At 33.6% G+C, this 17,480-nt stretch overlaps 1 protein-coding gene across 3 annotated transcripts; it reads left to right on the top strand.

Annotated features, from left to right (window-relative positions):
* Positions 1-16,274, top strand: LOC106785517. 3 transcript variants are annotated; one of them, XM_014746072.1, is made up of 6 exons: positions 1-409; positions 9,026-9,135; positions 9,912-10,254; positions 10,328-10,484; positions 10,573-10,942; positions 11,042-16,274. In XM_014746072.1, the coding sequence occupies exons 3-6, from the start codon at positions 9,912-9,914 to the stop codon at positions 13,262-13,264; spliced, it is 3,093 nt and encodes a 1,030-aa protein (XP_014601558.1). In that variant the 5' UTR covers positions 1-409; positions 9,026-9,135; the 3' UTR covers positions 13,265-16,274. The 3 variants fall into 3 exon arrangements, with proteins under 3 accessions (XP_014601558.1, XP_014601556.1, XP_014601557.1); XM_014746070.1 differs by having other exon boundaries at positions 3-409; positions 11,024-16,274; XM_014746071.1 differs by lacking the exon at positions 1-409 and adding an exon at positions 791-951 and having other exon boundaries at positions 11,024-16,274.
* Positions 16,275-17,480: the final 1,206 nt, after the last annotated feature.

Here is a 17,480-nt window from a genome sequence, read left to right as displayed (position 1 = left end):
CAGGTAACTCGAAATGGAAGGGGGAGCTCCTGCAACTCCGCAGGTGAAACCTTCTCTCGAATAGAATCGGTCGTTCAGTCGCGCTCGCGCGATCGCGTACGACGATAATTTAATCTGCGCGCGTGCGCGCCCACTATATCGAAAAAACGACAACACAACAATAATCCAAAAGAAAGAAAAAAAGAAAAAAAAATATATAACAATAGGAAAATAGCATACACCGATAAAAGGATATTACCACGTTTTCGTTTATACCGATCTCTTTCAACAATTGTGCATCAATCGTCATACACACATATACATATATATATATATATATATCCTATGTGATTTTGTGTTCAACATTATTTTCTATCGAAATTTTGATTTTAATCGAAGAACACGCATAGGAGATATTCATGGAAAAGAGGTACGTTAAACAATAAATTTTAATTTAATTTTCTATTTCTTTTCACGTAGGTTGGAAAAGGGAAATGAAAGATAAATGTTTATTGATAGTTGATTGAACTAACTCGAATAGAAAGGATTTCATTCGTGCAATTAAAGAGAATTTATCCAATTAATTTATTTAATCATTTCAAAAGGTTATCCTTATAGAATGTATAATGTATCTATGTAAATTTTTATATATATACATATAGATATTTCTGTGTGTGAGACAAGGATCATCGCGTGCGTACTCGTTTGCTCGCTTTAACGCGTATCTGTCTGCGTTTTCCTAGCTGCAAAGAGAGAGAAAGAGAGAGAGAGAGAGAACTCGTTGACCTTCGCGTTCGCAGATTCTCTTAGAGTGTCCGCGTACCGTTCGAGAGTGCCTTGCGAAAGCTTCTTTGCTCTCCCTCTCTTTCTCTCTCTCTCTCTCATTCTTCCTTTTTATTTTTATTTTTCTCTCTCTGTGTTCATCGAGGTATCTCTGGAACTTGGAAGTTTTATCGTTTCGGAGTATCTTTGGTAAGAGGAAACTTGAGCATGGTCAGGGCTGTATATTCTGTATTTCTCTTTCAAATTTTACTGGTTATCGTAACTTCCTAACAAAATTTTTCTCATTTATTTTATTATAACATATATTTCTTTTTTTTTATTAATGTGAAACGTTTATGTGTAATATTTGTTTTTACATCATCAATCGTTAAAATAAAAGAAAAATATATGAGTAGGAATATTTAATAAGTGAAACAAAGTTGACGAGTAATAACTTACCATACTCGAAATCATCTTATTTCGTTGTATGATCACTTTGTTTCTCACGAGAAGTAGAATATAGAAAGAAAGAAAGAAAGTCTTCTCGGTGTATATAAACTCGTGTCACGCGAAGGAAAGTGATCTATCCTAGAACAAGAGTGATTTATTACACGACTTTTATCTAGTTTCTCATTTTCTTACATTAATCTCTAAAAGATATATTATTATTATTATTATTATCGTTGTTCCTTTCGTATTTAAAAAAGAAACAAAAAATTCAAAATATAATTTCAACATATATTACATCATCCGTGTTCTCGGTCGACAAAAAGAATCATTCGACTACACTTTTATCTTTTCTTTTTTTATTTTTTGTTGTTGTTTTATGAGAGAATATAAAAATAACTCATTGAAATTTATTGCTCGTTGGGCAAATTTTGATTATCATTTTTTCTCAGGAAACGAATTTCTAACGACGAGATACAAAACAATTCAGATTAACATAACAAACCATTGAACATAACTTTTGAAATCAATATACACTTATCTATTTGTATACTTCTAATAAAAGTAATCGGAAAAAGTATCCCGAAAAAAAAAAGTAGATATCGTAGAAAACGAAAAAAAAAAAGTCAAATTAATCTACGCCAATGTTTTCCGGTATCCTTTCGATATTCTATCTTCTTTACTCTTCCCTATTATTTTGTTCAGTTCGCGAATGAAGCCGAAACATCGTGTTACGGCAAGTGAGCACGCTGAGGAAGGATCCAAAAAAAAAAAGGGGGAAAAAAAGAGAAGTGGTGGGGATGGAGGGGGAAGAAGAAGGAGAAAGAGGAGAGGCGGTGGTTTTTCGGAACGACGAAATTGTTTGCTAACGTAAACCAGTACAACATTTTCTTTTCTTGTTTCTGTTCATTCTCTCTCATTCTCTATCTCATTCTCTTTCTCTACTCGCGATACCAAACGAAAAACCGGTCCGACATGAGCTCACGCCCGCCGCCAGCTCGTAGATTTTGCTTGGCGAACGTGGCTCGCCATCTTGGATACGACGGGAATGACGTCATTGGTACGGGGCACGGTCAACCAGCTTCGCAAGAAGTCTCGTGAGACTCTATGCTTTGCGAACGCGAATAAAAGATCATATTATTTTTTTTCTGTTCTTATATGTTCAAAATAAAAGGGTACAGAATTTTTGTTCATAGCCGAGGAAAGAATTTTTCGATTATTTCTAAAGTAATTTGTTTGTTTTATTTATTTATTATATATCTTTTGTCTTTGTTCGTCAAGGTTTTTTTTGTAGAGATTTTTCTTTCTTTAATTATTGGATTTTTCTTGTTATTTTTGTTTCGTTTTTTTTGTAACAATGAAAACCTTCAAGAGTGTGGATAACGTGAGTACATTTTTTGATAAACGAAATACAACGATTTTTTTGTTACGGTTAGGTGAAACGCAAAAGCTTTGCAAAATATATAATAATAATTATTATTGTTATTCGTTAGAAAGTATCTTGGAAATAAAAATTGTCCATAGAAATGACCTTTTTCTTTATTTATTTCGTTCGTATATATTCTCTCTCTCTCTTTCTTTCTTTCTCTTTCCAACGATTACTATAGTTACACGACAATCTTCCATTGCTGACGTCTCGTAAAAGATCTCACTTGAAAAATAACGAGAACGTAATTCTTTCGTTTCACCGAACACAATGTTTTACTTAAGAATTTTTTCCCCCTTTCCMCCTTTTTTTTTTTTCTTCTTCACTTCTATCTTTCATTTATTTATTTTACTTTATTTTGTTCGTTTTATTCCTATCTCGTTTGTTTCTCTATTAGCCCAAACGGTTACCATAAAATTGTTCTACTATTTTTCTTTTTTCTTTTTATCTATACCGTTCCTCCTTTTCATCGAGAAAAAAACTATCGAACGTTGATCAAACCTTTTATCCTAGCAACGATCAACAAACGTAACGACGTTACTATTATCATAGTGAATATTTGCATATACTACTCTACCACTTATATATGTCCCACACATTTCCATACATGCATGTGCAAATATATACAAATTTGTTTTTTTCTTTCTCCGTACTATTTTCTTTCGTGACGTGTGTGATAAAAGAAAGAAAAAAAAAGAAAAATTTTCTCAACGATACACAAGAAAATTTTCTACCTTTTTCGAGTAAGTTGAAAACTTACGAGTGTGTAAAAAAGATCTGTTCTCATAAATGTGTGTGTCTCTTTCCTTTCCCTTTTTTTTTTCTTCTTCTTTTATCGCTCTAAGACAGTCATTAAACGGTGAGGACGTTGTTGCGAAGTAAAATTCTACTTGTACAATCAAGAAATATATTTAATAAGACGTTATCATCTAGCAGTGCGTTAATAAAACGTCTTACAGTAAATCACAAAAGTATTCGTACCTTTTCCCATACACACACACACACACACACACACACACCTTGTGTCAATTTCATAATAATTTATATATTTTCTCGTATAATGAGTAAAATTATTTCATTTTATTTTATATTAATTGTCAGAAGACATTTATTTGAAAATTATTCAATCCTTCAGATTATGAAATTCAATTAGTGTGAAAAATAATAAAGAATTTATAATTATATTTAAATAATTTTTTTAATGTATTTTTATATCTCGCAATAGAATATTTTCAATATATACGAATATATTAAATAATATTAATTAAATATATATTAAATTGACGCACAATAAAATTACGAATACTTCTGTGATTTCACAAATTCATATATTCTAACAAGAAATTATATTCATAACATTATTACGTTTATTCTATAAGAATTTTCGTAGTAATAAAAAACCGTTCTTCGGTATACTAACGACAAATATGGCAAAACCAATCATGAAAAGAAAAAGAATAAAGAATTTGAAGGGGGGAAAAAATATCTTTCTCTTTTTACCATTTATGTTTCCGATCGAAGATACTCCTTTACCGAATGATCATTCGAAATTTTAATAATTCCAAATATTTCTATCTTTATTTCCTTCTTTTTACATTGTTCTCATTCTTTTTTTCTTTTTTTTTTTTTCCCCCATTTCTCGTGAAAGTCAACACACGACGAACTTGGTGGCTTACTTTCGAATCGTCATTTAAATAATAACAATAATGATAATAATAATTTTTGGTTGAAAAAACAAAAAAAAGCAGAAACTATCTCGATTCGATTTCATTCAAACAAAATCATTCGTTAAAGTTTACCGATTATATTTTTTATCGACGTTATAATATATTTTTCTTATATTCTTTCTTTTTTTTTTTATTATTTTTCCCCTTTTTGTTTTTTTTTCTTTCTTTCCATCGAAATCCGACCCAGCGCCCTCATTTCTACGGTTACGTAATTCATTATTATCCTCTTGCTTGCTTGTTACTCGATATATTTGCATAGGACACTTATTTATACATATATATACATATATGTACACATATACATGCACATAAAACACGTATTTAAACATTATACAAATATAATTACGCGTTTCTAGTCGATATTTCATTATTTTATGTAAGTCTCGTATCGTAACTTAACGAATGAGGGAAAGTTTGACTATTCGTTGCTCTTATTTTTTTTAAACTATTACATATTCAAACGATGATTAATATATAATAATATTACGCGTTCGTATAATATGGATTGAAATGAATTAACTAACGAGAAACTTTACGTTTTCAAATCCCCAAAAAATTATCTTTCTTTCTATTCAATGCTGATATTCTCAAAATACTTTCTTTCTTTTTTCGTGTAAAAAATATAAAAATGGACGAAAATTAAANATATTTATTTAAATGAAATCAAATATAGAAAAGTGAAAGACATCATTATTCGAAACCTTTCGAAAAACTTTCTCATTTACTCCACCCATTCTTCCCCACCTTTCATAACTTATAATCAACACACATTATTATATATATTTTGTATTTTAAATGTAAGTAAATACTCGGTACGCATTTTTCATAATAATTTTAAATAACGTAAAAGTAGTTTCAATGATTTCATTTTTGAATATCGACGTAACCCTGACATTTTCGTTTTTCCCATCAACAATTTCAATATCTTTCACTCCCTCTCTCTCTCTCTCTCTCTCTCTTTCAATATATTTCTCTGTCTATCTCATTCTTTCTTTATCTCTTTTGATTTTCGTGCGGTTTAGTGGTGCGAGACGAGACGTCGTGACAAAGTCGATAGTCACCCACGTTTTTCAACACACACACACACACATATATATGTATAAAACAGATACAGAGATAAATTTTTACGTAGGACACACCTAGAGTATAAGTATATTCGCAAGGGCACAAAACACACGCATTTGCAGCAATACTTATGTATGTATGCGTGTGTGTGTATTTGCGCATGTCGGATTGGAAAAGCAGATCCGATGTTTGATTGTAAATGTATTTTATGTTTCTTTCTCTCGTTCACTCACTCACCTCATTTATTCCGATCTTCTCACTTGCGCACGTTCTTTTTATTTTTCCTTTTCTTTTTTTTTTTTTTTTTCTTTTTTTTATTTTATTCCATCGTATATGCGTGTGCATGCGGGCAGTGAAAGTCGCTGAGAGAAGAGGAGGAGGTGGTGAAGGAGGAGGAGGAGGGGGGTTTTGCGCAATAAGATCAACGTTGTCTCCTTCGAATAACTGACTGGTTCGACTTTAAAGGCGCGAACTATGGTTAAACTCGACTAACATTCTACCATTCGTCGTTTGGTTTAGTTCACAAACGTCAATCGATTAATTAAAAATATTTTTGTTTTCGTATCACTTATATTCTTTAATTTTTATTTAATATTTTATTTGTTTGTCTCTATTGTTTAATTCATTTTTTCTTTCTCATTCTTTTATCTCTTCGTTACTTTTTGTTCACGTAAATATCGTAAATATATAACACACCCTTAATTAATTTATTATTAATAATTATTCTCTTTACATAATTATTGTAAATTATTTTCTACCAAATTTTTACATAACTATATATATGTTACACTAATATAAATAATAATCTAATATAATTATATATATTTTTTAAATGTGTATCGTATGTATGTGCACAAATCCACGTATAAACGATGATTATTTTCTACCAAATTTTTACATAACTATATATGTGTTACACTAATATAAATAATAATCTAATATAATTATATATATTTTTTAAATGTGTATCGTATGTGTGTGCACAAATCCACGTATAAACGATGATTATTTTTATATTCAGTTATTAATTTACTTTAATATAATTTTGGTTTCTTTTTTTTTGAAAGAAATAAATAAATAAAATAAGTATGAACGTGTATCATAAATATAAGCATAAGATCATCGTGGTAGCATCATTATGGATTTTTATGATTATAAAAATATCTATGAATGTATCGATGTAGTTTTTTTTTTTCTTTTTTTTTTACTAAGAACCGGCCAGTCATTTCTATATTCGATCGATATATAGATATATATGTGTGTATACGTCACTTATCTATAGGTGTATACATGTAGATATTGCGTAAAGACCATAAGGAGGTCACGATTGCTGTTCCTTGTACGTTCAAATACTGATCGGTAGTTGCACGTACTATGAACATGCTAAAAAGGATATAATTAAACGTCGCGAATATGCAGACCATAATTAACTCGTAATTACGTGTAATAGTTTAATTATTATCGAATAATAAACCAAAAAAAAAATAACAAAAACACAACACATTTATGCAATTTTGCCTAATACATTATTGAACGTTTACAATTCTATTTATATTATTATTCTTATTTTTTTGTTTTTAAACTTGTTTAACATTAATCCTAATAAAATAAATAATATATCAGTGAAATAAAATAAATCATTCTCTCGCGTATCGTCGTAATGATGAAAAATATATTGAATAAGATAATATATATAAATTTGGAATACAATAAATTTGTTTTTAAAATGAATAAATCTGTCGTTGGTTGACAATCGTGATAGAAATGCGTTCATGATGAGACATAGATACTGAATTTTCAGATTAAAAAAAAAGAAAAAACATAAAAGAAATATATAAAAGAAAAGGACAGAAAAATGTTTTATAATAGTTTAGAAGAAACCGATAAGTCATTCCTCGTCACGTGTCGTATCCGGGAATAGTTTGAAAAATACGACGTTCTTCTCGTTGCTCGATGAGTGAAAAAGAAAGAGAGAGAGAAGAGAGACTATGAAATTCCATCGTACGAAGCAAAGTGAAGTCGTGCTTAGAACACACGATTTCAATTCTCGAAATTCGAAAGAAGAGACACTCGCCCTTCTGTTCCTTCATTTTTTTTTTATTTCTTTTTTATTTTTTCTTTTAGACACCTTTCATTTACATTTCCTTCTTCTTCTTCATCTTTAAAATTCCTCGTAGGTAAGAATATATATATATATATATATAGGTTCGATGATTTTTTTTTCTTTAACGAATAAGAAAAAAAAATAAGAAAAAAAATGTCTTCCAGGTTTGTTCCCGTAATTTAAACGTTCGCCTAGTATAGTATAGTATTTGTTTCCTTTCTCAAACATAGGAAAGATTTCTCGGCGTTTCCTGACACGGTGGTTCGTCATCCATATCGTTGCCGTTGTTATTTCAAAAGAAAGAAAAAAAGAAAGAAAGAAAGTAACGAACGAAGAAGAGAGAGAACAAAAATATTCTAAGAATAGGAACCATTTTGTTGGGTGCATCGTGTACATAACTTTGCTTGCAAAGTTCATAATGTTTCTTTACATATACTCGATAGAATCTAATTGTACACTGTTTTCTCATACGAAGAAAGAAAGAAATAAAAAAAGAAAGAGAAAGAGAGAGAGAAGAATTCTTAAAGGCCAGTTAAATCATTAAATCTAGAAGTATTCTCACGTATAGGACACTTACGATGAGTATACACGTGTTCGAATGGCGACAATATCTGACAATATATTCGTGTAGGCGTGATCTGTAGGACAATCACGATTCATGCTTCATGCAGAAGCTATGGAATGCAATAGGGGATCGTGATGCGCTTAGGTATACACTCGTACAATAGAGGAAAAGAGATAGAAAAGATAAATAGATAGATAGATGGATAGATAAATAGATGGAAAGAAAGAAAAGATGACTCAGAGACCATATACGAGTGTTTGAGTAGAGTTGGTCGAGGTCTCTCTTCTTGAAAAGATTCTTCTTACTTGTGTAAATGTCTGACACACCTACGTATGCACGCGTGTATACGTTTGCAAGAGGTGGGAGGGGGGCAGGAAATGAGGAAGGTCGATGTCACATACTCTCGATCGATTAATAATATCAATATTATTTCGATAGAAATTTTTATTCGATAATTTCTTGAATTATTTTTCTGAATAATAGATTTTTCTTCGTATGTCAAGTAAATTTGTTTCAAATTTGTTTCATAAAATGTCCTTGTCTTCTTACATTCGATGTTTTAAAACAATTATTGATCTAGATATTATAATTATAACAAGGTAAAAAATAATAATTCATAGTTAACGTCAATCTATCAATAATATTAATATAATTTCTATCACAAATTTTTCTTCGTATACGTTAATTAATTAGTTTCAAATTTGCTTTATTAGAAATCCTTTTATTTTTTCATTCGATGCTTTAAAATAATTATTAATCTAGATATTATAATATTATAACGTGTGATAAAGGATAATAATTCATAATAAATGATATAAAATACAAAAATATTTCTTATTATGACGATTTATTATTCGTGATAATTTTCGACGATTAAACAAAAATAATTATTAAAATAAAATAACACATTCTATTCTTAACCATCAGTTTCTCTTGCCTTTTTTGTTCAGGTCAGTGCGCCATGCGATTGCCATAGCAGTCTGAGGATACCGAGAGGTGAGACGAGGAAAAAGGCGTAGGAGTTAGTTGCCTTGGGGGAAGAACAGCTCGAAAAGTCAAAGTAAGTATTGCTAATCCTGTTTATATTGTGATTGGACATCGAGAATCACATTACGTATATTTATTCGTTAATTTATTATTAATCCGATTAAAAATATTCTTACATATTAACATGAATGTAAATTCGCGTAAATAATTTATCATTTAAACCCCCTTGTTTATTGCGAAAAACACCAAAAACATACAAAAGTAATAATAATACGATTAAGTTTATTGGTATAGAATGGGGACCCCATACGAATCAAATAAGAATAATATTACCGTGTTTCAATTCAACTATCAAATGAAATTGATCGAGTCAAATTTGGTATCACCATTTCACAAAGTCTGTTTAGAATTCTTTCATTATTTTGTTTTCCTCGAATCTGCACAAAGAGTATATTAACCGGCATCTAACGGTGCACACTTGCCGAGCTCATGGAACCGTGCATGAAACCGAGAGAGAGAGATAGAGATAGAGACTCTGTTATTCCATCGAGGATCGCGTGGCTGTATTATATAAAAAAAAAAGAAAAAAAAAGAAGAAGAAGAAATAAGTGGTGGGAGACAGGAAGCTGTTGTTACGCGTTGCACTTCTACTATCCTACCTTAAACATTCCAACAATTTCTAACGAACGCAATAATTCTGCGGTTGCTTGAATGATCTAATCGTTTTCGCTTTCGAATAGTTCGTTTGTTCGTTCGTTCATTATTGAAAAGTAGGAATGATGATCGATAAAAGAAAAAGTAACCCAATTATTATTATTATTATTATTATTATTATTATTATTCGTGCAGATGCTGTCGAGGTATAGAACCCTGTTACTCTGGCTGACAGTGCCATCGATTGTCCTAGCACAGAGTAATTATGCATCGCAGGGTAACAGCATCGAATATCAACCTGGATTACCACCGAGCACTGTTCTCAATGGCAAAGTTACCAAACTTGACGACATATCTTCCATAATATTTCTCAATCGTACTAAGGCATATTTGAATTGTGCCCAGGGTAGCATGGATGTCGAGTTGAAGTTCGATGAACCTTTTTACGGTGTAGCGTATGCGGATTTCGATCGGAACAGTGCGTGCATGGTTAAAGGTCGTGGTTTGGCGAACGCTAAATTGGAATTACCATTGAAAGGTAATTTGATTTAGGATTGTATTAGATTATTTCTAAGTATCAAAGATATGTTTGTTTTATATTTATCTCGTAGGATGTGGTACCAGACAGGATCCCCAACGAGTATTCACCAACAATATAGTCGTACGTTTTCATCCTGGATTAGAAATGGATGGGGATGAAGTTATTACGATAATTTGTAGATATCCTCCACCAATCGCACCGTCAACACCTGCCCCACCTGCCAGCATGTTAGTAGATTTTCATTTACCCAATCAATTATATAATCTTCATTTCGTATCATTGTTTATCTATTAAATCCTAACGATTACTTAACAGAATGGGTACAATAGCCCCAGCAGCCGTGGAAGAACCCCCATTGAAAGGATTCCAAATTCTTTTGATCATCTGTGCTATTTTGTTCCTATCTTTGTTGCTCCTCGGCCTTGGGTGCTCGTACATGTGTTTAAAACGTAGAAACGTACGAGTAGTTCATCGTCATCCGTTTGGTAGTGGTACCGGTTCGGAGATAACCAAATTATCCGGTTCCTCTTTAAGCAACATAACCATGTTCGAAGGCCTTAAAATCCCACGCGCTCACGCACTCCTTCATACGACAGCAGCCTCCACATCTGGCAGCGAAGCAAATTTGGTCATCGACCATTCCGACACGTTGCCAAGCGATTATCCAAGCGAAAGTCATTCCGAGGTAAATAATTAATAAATGTTATTAATCGTTAACAAAATTCATCAAATAATAGAACAGGATGGTTCGACATTTTTAACGTAGATTTATTATGCTCACCAGGTGGACGAGGAACGTTCGCTTCCAGTATCCTCGGCTGGTTCTTACGACAACAAAGCATTCGTACATCATCACGAAACTCAACGTCAAGTTGAAGTACGTACGACAAGTTCGTTGTATTCCGAGACGGTAGCTGCCGAAGTAGGAACTTCCTCGATGATGGCTGCCAACGCATCGCGAATTGCCGTTCCTCGTCACCCAATGGCAGTCCCGATCGAGCCGAAATTCGACGTTCAAATGCGAGTTAAGAGAGCACCACCACCGCCATCTAGTCCCTTGCCATCTGAATCCGACGTGGCCAGTATTGCACTAGAAAGAAATCTTACGACTATTTTGGAAAGGGAAGAATCCATTATGAGTCGAACTTTGGAAAGTCCACCACCAAGAATGACTACTTTCTCATACGTACCGGAATTGCATGTTCCACCTGGTGGTACCTCGTCAACGTCTACCGTGTCCCGTCAACAAACACCTCCGGTATACTCGAGAATCCTAAGAAAACAAGCGGAAAGAGAGACTACTTCAAGTACAACGATGATTCAAGAAAGAATTCCATCTCCACCACCTGCCGAACAGTTACCTATTCTACATCACGAAATTCGTCGTCCGCGATCTTTGACTTCACTGAATACAGAGTTAACCGAGACACGTTCTCTGACGGAAGTAATGGATCAGTCTCACGCAAAGTATAGAGTTGCCAGTATTCTTGCACCAACACCACCACCCCCGCCACCGATCGTGCCAATTACAACGACTACTCATACAGCGATTCAACATCGCGAACAACAACGTATTCTTCGTGAGGAAATGACCGAGCCACTCGTCGAAGCTCAAGTTGTAACACCTAGACGTCCAGAAATAACGACTCACGAGGTTGACGATGTATACTTGCGTACCGTTACCGAGAAGAAAACGATCGAGGACGTGGAACGTCATCGCAGACAAGTAACCGAGTACCGTGCCAGACCCCAACAACAAGTTGATCCCAAATGGGATGTTACAATCAGGAATTATCCGACCGAGGATCTACCACCGCCTCCACCGGAATGGGAAAGCTTCTCCGACGTTAGTTCAACGTCGAATTTAACGATCACGAACGAACCTACGATACATCCTAACGATATAGTAAACGACGATGAACCGGATGTAACAATAGAACCAACTTACACGGCACGAGCAGAAATACCATGTAGACCCCCGGCTCATTCGACTCATCGTCGTACGCTCGATAACGAACCGGACGGACCGACCGATTGGTTCGCAAGACTTTCTAAAGTATTAGAGCCACGATACGCGTCTGAATTAACTGAAGATGAACGAGCTAAATGGCGCGAGATCATCACGACCGAGAGTACACTTAGAACACTTTTAACAGAAGCAGTAGTTAGAGAAGATTACGAATTGATACGAAAGGATGCTAGGTACACGAATCTATTCCCCCCTGCTAAATGGGACGTGATCATTCGTATTCTTGGACCACCATTGGCCCACGCCGGTTCTACCTCGTCGTCGAGTTTGCACGGCAAAAATCATGGCCAGAGATACAAAAGGTCCAAATCGTCCGAATGGGACAACAGATCACGCAGATCATCTTTACCAACTTTATACGAATACGAGAGCGACGGTGGTAGTTCCCATCGTAGTTTGACCAATCAGAGTCATCGTTTACAAACGTCTCAATCGGCTACAACAATGGCCGCCGGTTCTAACGTAGGACGTCTTCGCCGATTGGGTAGTACCAGTCACAGAGGAGTGGGGGGTGCTGGTAGCGAAGCCGATTTGAGGTCGATGTCCGAAATGACGGTCAGGGATTTCGCTAGAGTGGACAGAGACGATTTGACAAGTTTGAGCTCCTTCGAAGGGGGCGCTGATTCTTTAGTTAGATCTCTGAGTCAACCAAGTTTGGCAAGATCCGGTTCGGAATTCACCGAACATTGGGGCATGCCCTCGGCCATCTTGGATCTTCCACATTGGGCTACAGAAGGCGACGAAGGTGCCAGTTCGGTCGAAACAACACCGAGAGTTGTTAGAAGAGGCGACCGAATCGAAGTTTTGGCATCTTTCGATGAACGTAGACGTAATGGAATACAACACGGTACTAACACTGTCGCCAGAACATCTTCGAGTAGATTCGTCGAAAGGGAAATCAACAGCGTTCGCATGACCGAGAGTCAGAGAGCTTCTAATTGGTTCCACGACGATTCGGAACCCGAGATGCAGATATAAATTTGATGGATTAGTAATTGGTGGCTGGAAATTGTGCTTCTCGAGAATCGAAATACCGAAATAATTCGTTAGGTCGGTCTCGTTATTACTATTATCATTATTATTATTATATATAAAACTAAACTCTTTTGACTAATTGATCTCTCACGATTCGACATGAAAACGATACTTTAAAAACGAGACTACGAAGACCAACGATCAACGCGAATGATATCAGCCGTGTTTTTTCAATTGTGCCGTCCTTGCATTTAGTATATAAACCCTTTTTTTGCATTTTATCTTTTTCTATACTCACGTCCTTTCTTTGACCGTTCCTTTATAACAAGTTCTCTTTCTCTCTTTTCAAATACTTCATTTACTTTCATTCATTTATCTCTTATCGCGGAATAATTTTCTAAAGTATTAATTATACGCGTAACTAATTGAAATGAATTTAACGTTTAAGAGAGAGTGAGAGAGAAAGGGGGGATAGAATTAGTCAAGTGTTGCGAGAAAATAGGGGTGTGACACTCGAGAATTCTCTCTGACACTGCCCTTCACGTTCATTGCCTCGCACTCGAGGATCTAACCCTTTTGCCTTCTCGCGTTTAACTTCCAAAGGAAGGAATCTCTCATCCCAATTAAGAAATTTCTAATTCACCGCGAGATAAACTTTGTATCGGGATATAGAATCTCATTTCTCGTCGATTGAAACCGTGAAAATCTGTCGTGAAACGATGTTACAAAAGACAATTGCCATTCTCTTCACTGGCCCCACTCGAAACTTCTAAGGGTCTGTTATAATACTCTACGTGTATAAGTAAGATAGGGTAGTTTAGGGTTTCAACTCTTTAACAACTATTACTGTATATCACGTTGACCGTAATCAAACGAGTGGGATTGGAGAATTCGGCAAAGTTTCGTTTGAATTTTCCTCTACGAACGAACGAACGAACGAAAAATCAAAGCTACGATTGTTCAATCATTTTTAACGATAATAAATAAAGAAGAATTAGAGAGAGAGAGAGATAGAAATTGAAAACATTGACAAATTAATGAAACAAACAATATTAACGCGTAAGAGAAGAAATTAATTTATCGATTAATCGATAGAATTGCAATTTGTCTTCTTTGAATTATTTGATTATAATAATCAATAGGAACACGCGAGATATATGTGCGTGTGCGTGTTATATACGATACTATATAAAATTCTACTTTCGTCATATCCTACGGAAATCTATAATTACTTATTTTCTTTTTTTCTTTATTTCATTTTTAACACAAAACAATAGACACATCCTTTGTGGAAACACGGGGAATGATTTTTCAAATCGTAAATCGCGTTACGTGTTTCGTATGGATCTTATCGAAATACTCTCTTCCTCTATATACTTATATATATATATTTTGGTATAAGTGTGTCCTCGCGGCATAGAATCCTTCAGGACAGTTTTGCAGACATTTCGGAACACACGGCTGCACTATCCCGTTGCTTGTCAAACTTCCCTCCTTCTCTTTCACCTCTTCCTCCTCCTTCTTTTACCACAAAATTCTTTTAAGCGTTCTACCAAGCACGAGAAATTTTCGAGAGATGCGTCAGAAGCATAAGGGTGGGATAATGCGAAACATCTTCTTCTTCTTATTATTTTTTTTTGTTCCTTTGCGACGAAGACTTTCTTTTGGTTGTAAAAAGAAAAAAAAAGCGATTAAAACAAAAAAGAAACAATTATTAAGCTAATGTTTCTTTATTGGAAACTGTAAATACGTGATAGAAAATTGTCTATGATTGATTATTTCAATGACGTAAGAATAATCTTGAAAATAAAAAGAGAAAGAGAGAGAGATAGAGAGAGATAGAGAGAAAGATAAAAAGAGAAAGTAGGATTTAATGAAAGTAGGTAAATTCGTAAACGCACATTGGTCAGACACCGACGATATGGCTGCGATAATAATCTACTTAAGTAGGTAATGAAACTTACGGTGCTGGGTCATACGCTTCGTAACCGATAGCTAGATTTTTCCCTTTTCTTTTATTTTCTTTTTTTCTAATTTCCAACAAATCCCTTTTTCCCTGTCCTACCCTGTTCACCCCTTTCCTTTTTCTATAAATTAATCCACTCATTCGGTGTATCGTTGTCATTGCAACGATATATTTGCGCATAGATAAACTGCATTGACAATTTCAAAGTATTTCCCGTTAATACGTGTTCTATATGTGTATCTTTAGTTTTTACGTATTATTAAATTGTATTATTTCGACTCACATAAAAGATAAAATACCTCTCTTTAATGGAGATTAATAAATTATCGATAACACATTGACCACCATTTTTCACAACAGATAATATACTTGATAATTTCTTAAAAAACAAACTAAACAAATCTTCTTTAAAGAGAGAAAGAGAGTGTGTGTGTGTGTGTGTGTGTGTGTGTGTAGTAACATACGAAGAGATACGACGTAATCGTCGATTAGATATTATCGATGAAAATCTAAATTAAATGATACTTTGTTTTTTCGATATTCGATTTTTTGAGGTTAGAATATGAAAAAAAAAACAAAATGGCGGAATGAAGGAAGCTGCTCTCTTGCCGAAAATTAATGACGTTGAAACAGGTGCTATCGCGGGTGTAAATGTGGGTTAGAAACAAGACAAAACAACAAAAATTCATAAATATCGATCGTAAAAGAAAATATAGGAAAATATATAGAAGAAAAAGAAAGAGAGAGAGAGAGAGAATAAAAACATACGTCATGTCTTCCATTGTTTTATTGTTCAAGCAGCGATATTTAGATGATTAGGTTTTCTTTAAAAAAAAATAAAAAATAAAACGATATAAATACTAATCTTTATGATACCTTCGGTGTCAATATAGGTGTCTACTTGTTAAATTAATTAAGAACCAAGCGAGATCACTTTCGTTTTCTTCCGTTCGTCGTCGTACGGCCCGGAATCTCCTTTTAAGAAAAGTACTCGCTCGATGTATCGACATTTTTATTGCCGAATAAACTTTAACGATGCTTTTACTATCCCTACGTCTTTATTACTCTTTCATTATCTCGGCAAGATTCATCAATTCCCAAGTTTATTATACTGGAATATTTTAAACGACGTATAATTAATTTTTTAAAGTATCCAATACTACTTGATTTTATTGTTTCAAATATATACTTTTTTTTATTTATTATTCCAATCTCTTTTTTTGGTATACTAATAAAATAAAATATAACGTGTCTCCTAAAAAGAGAATATTTCATTTTGATTCAATAGAAATCAATCAAATGTGCAATGCACGACAAAATGTTATTAAATAATAAATCAGTAGTTTTTTTTGTTTTTAAATAGAATCATTGTATGCTAAACGTATAATATTTTTGTTTCACGATTGCACGTGTATTGAAATATTAATGTATGATAGAATGTATGCATATCACGTTTATGTGAATACACGTATGCTCAAAAAATCCGAATACAATTTTTGTTTTCATGAATATCCGTGTAAATAATTCAATTACACGTGTTCACCTAGATTTATATTAAACGTGTTTGCGTATATTCAAAATCTACGTGTAATATGCCATTGGAACAGTCAAACCTGAAATTTCGTATTTCGGTTCCAACAGCTGTCAGAAAACAAAAACACACTTTCATATCTTTCCATATATCCCTCCAGTAAATTTTTGTTTATTTTATTACACAACCACACATTGACCACCCCATACGTATACTTTTAAATACAAGTATACGCGTATAAATAATAATACACGGATCTTGAATTTTTAAATACACTGTTCCACGTTCAAAAAACCTGGATAACTATAATACATATATAAACAATATCCACATTTCATAATAATAAATATATTAAAATGAAAAAAACCATTAAATTTAGAAAATACTTTAACCCTTTACACACACACTATTTCATAAGTCACTAACATTCCTCGTACCATATCGACACATTCTATTTTAATTATAAACTCGTTGTTCACAACCCGATCTCTTAGCATGAATTATAAGAAACCGAAAGAACCGTGTTTTTTCCACGTTTCATGCCGAGAGTCCCGCGAGGAAAGAAAAACACGGGCAAAAGTAAAAGTAAGTAATACAAATAAAAATTAACCCACAAACGAAAGATAATAATAATAATAATAAAAACTTCGAGAAAAATTCGCGTTTGTTTTGCTTACGCGCGTGCGCCGCGCGTAAAGATTTAATTTAATTAAGAAAGGTAA

This window comes from Polistes canadensis, unplaced genomic scaffold (genome assembly GCF_001313835.1).
Source record: "Polistes canadensis isolate GaletaPanama2010 unplaced genomic scaffold, ASM131383v1 scaffold_52, whole genome shotgun sequence".
NCBI lineage: Eukaryota > Metazoa > Arthropoda > Insecta > Hymenoptera > Vespidae > Polistes > Polistes canadensis.
The sequence above is the reverse complement of the archived record's forward strand: the minus strand, read 5'-3'. Positions and strand labels throughout refer to the sequence as shown.

What these genes read in the sequence shown, in the direction of transcription:
- LOC106785517 (XM_014746070.1), top strand. Translation starts at nt 9,912, where the DNA reads ATGCTGTCGAGGTATAGAACCCTGTTACTCTGGCTGACAGTGCCATCG. An exon ending in CCTGCCCCACCTGCCAGCAT is followed by an intron (nt 10,485 to 10,572) that starts GTTAGTAGATTT and finishes ATTACTTAACAG; the next exon opens with AATGGGTACAATAGCCCCAG. An exon ending in CAAGCGAAAGTCATTCCGAG is followed by an intron (nt 10,943 to 11,023) that starts GTAAATAATTAA and finishes TTTTTAACGTAG; the next exon opens with ATTTATTATGCTCACCAGGT.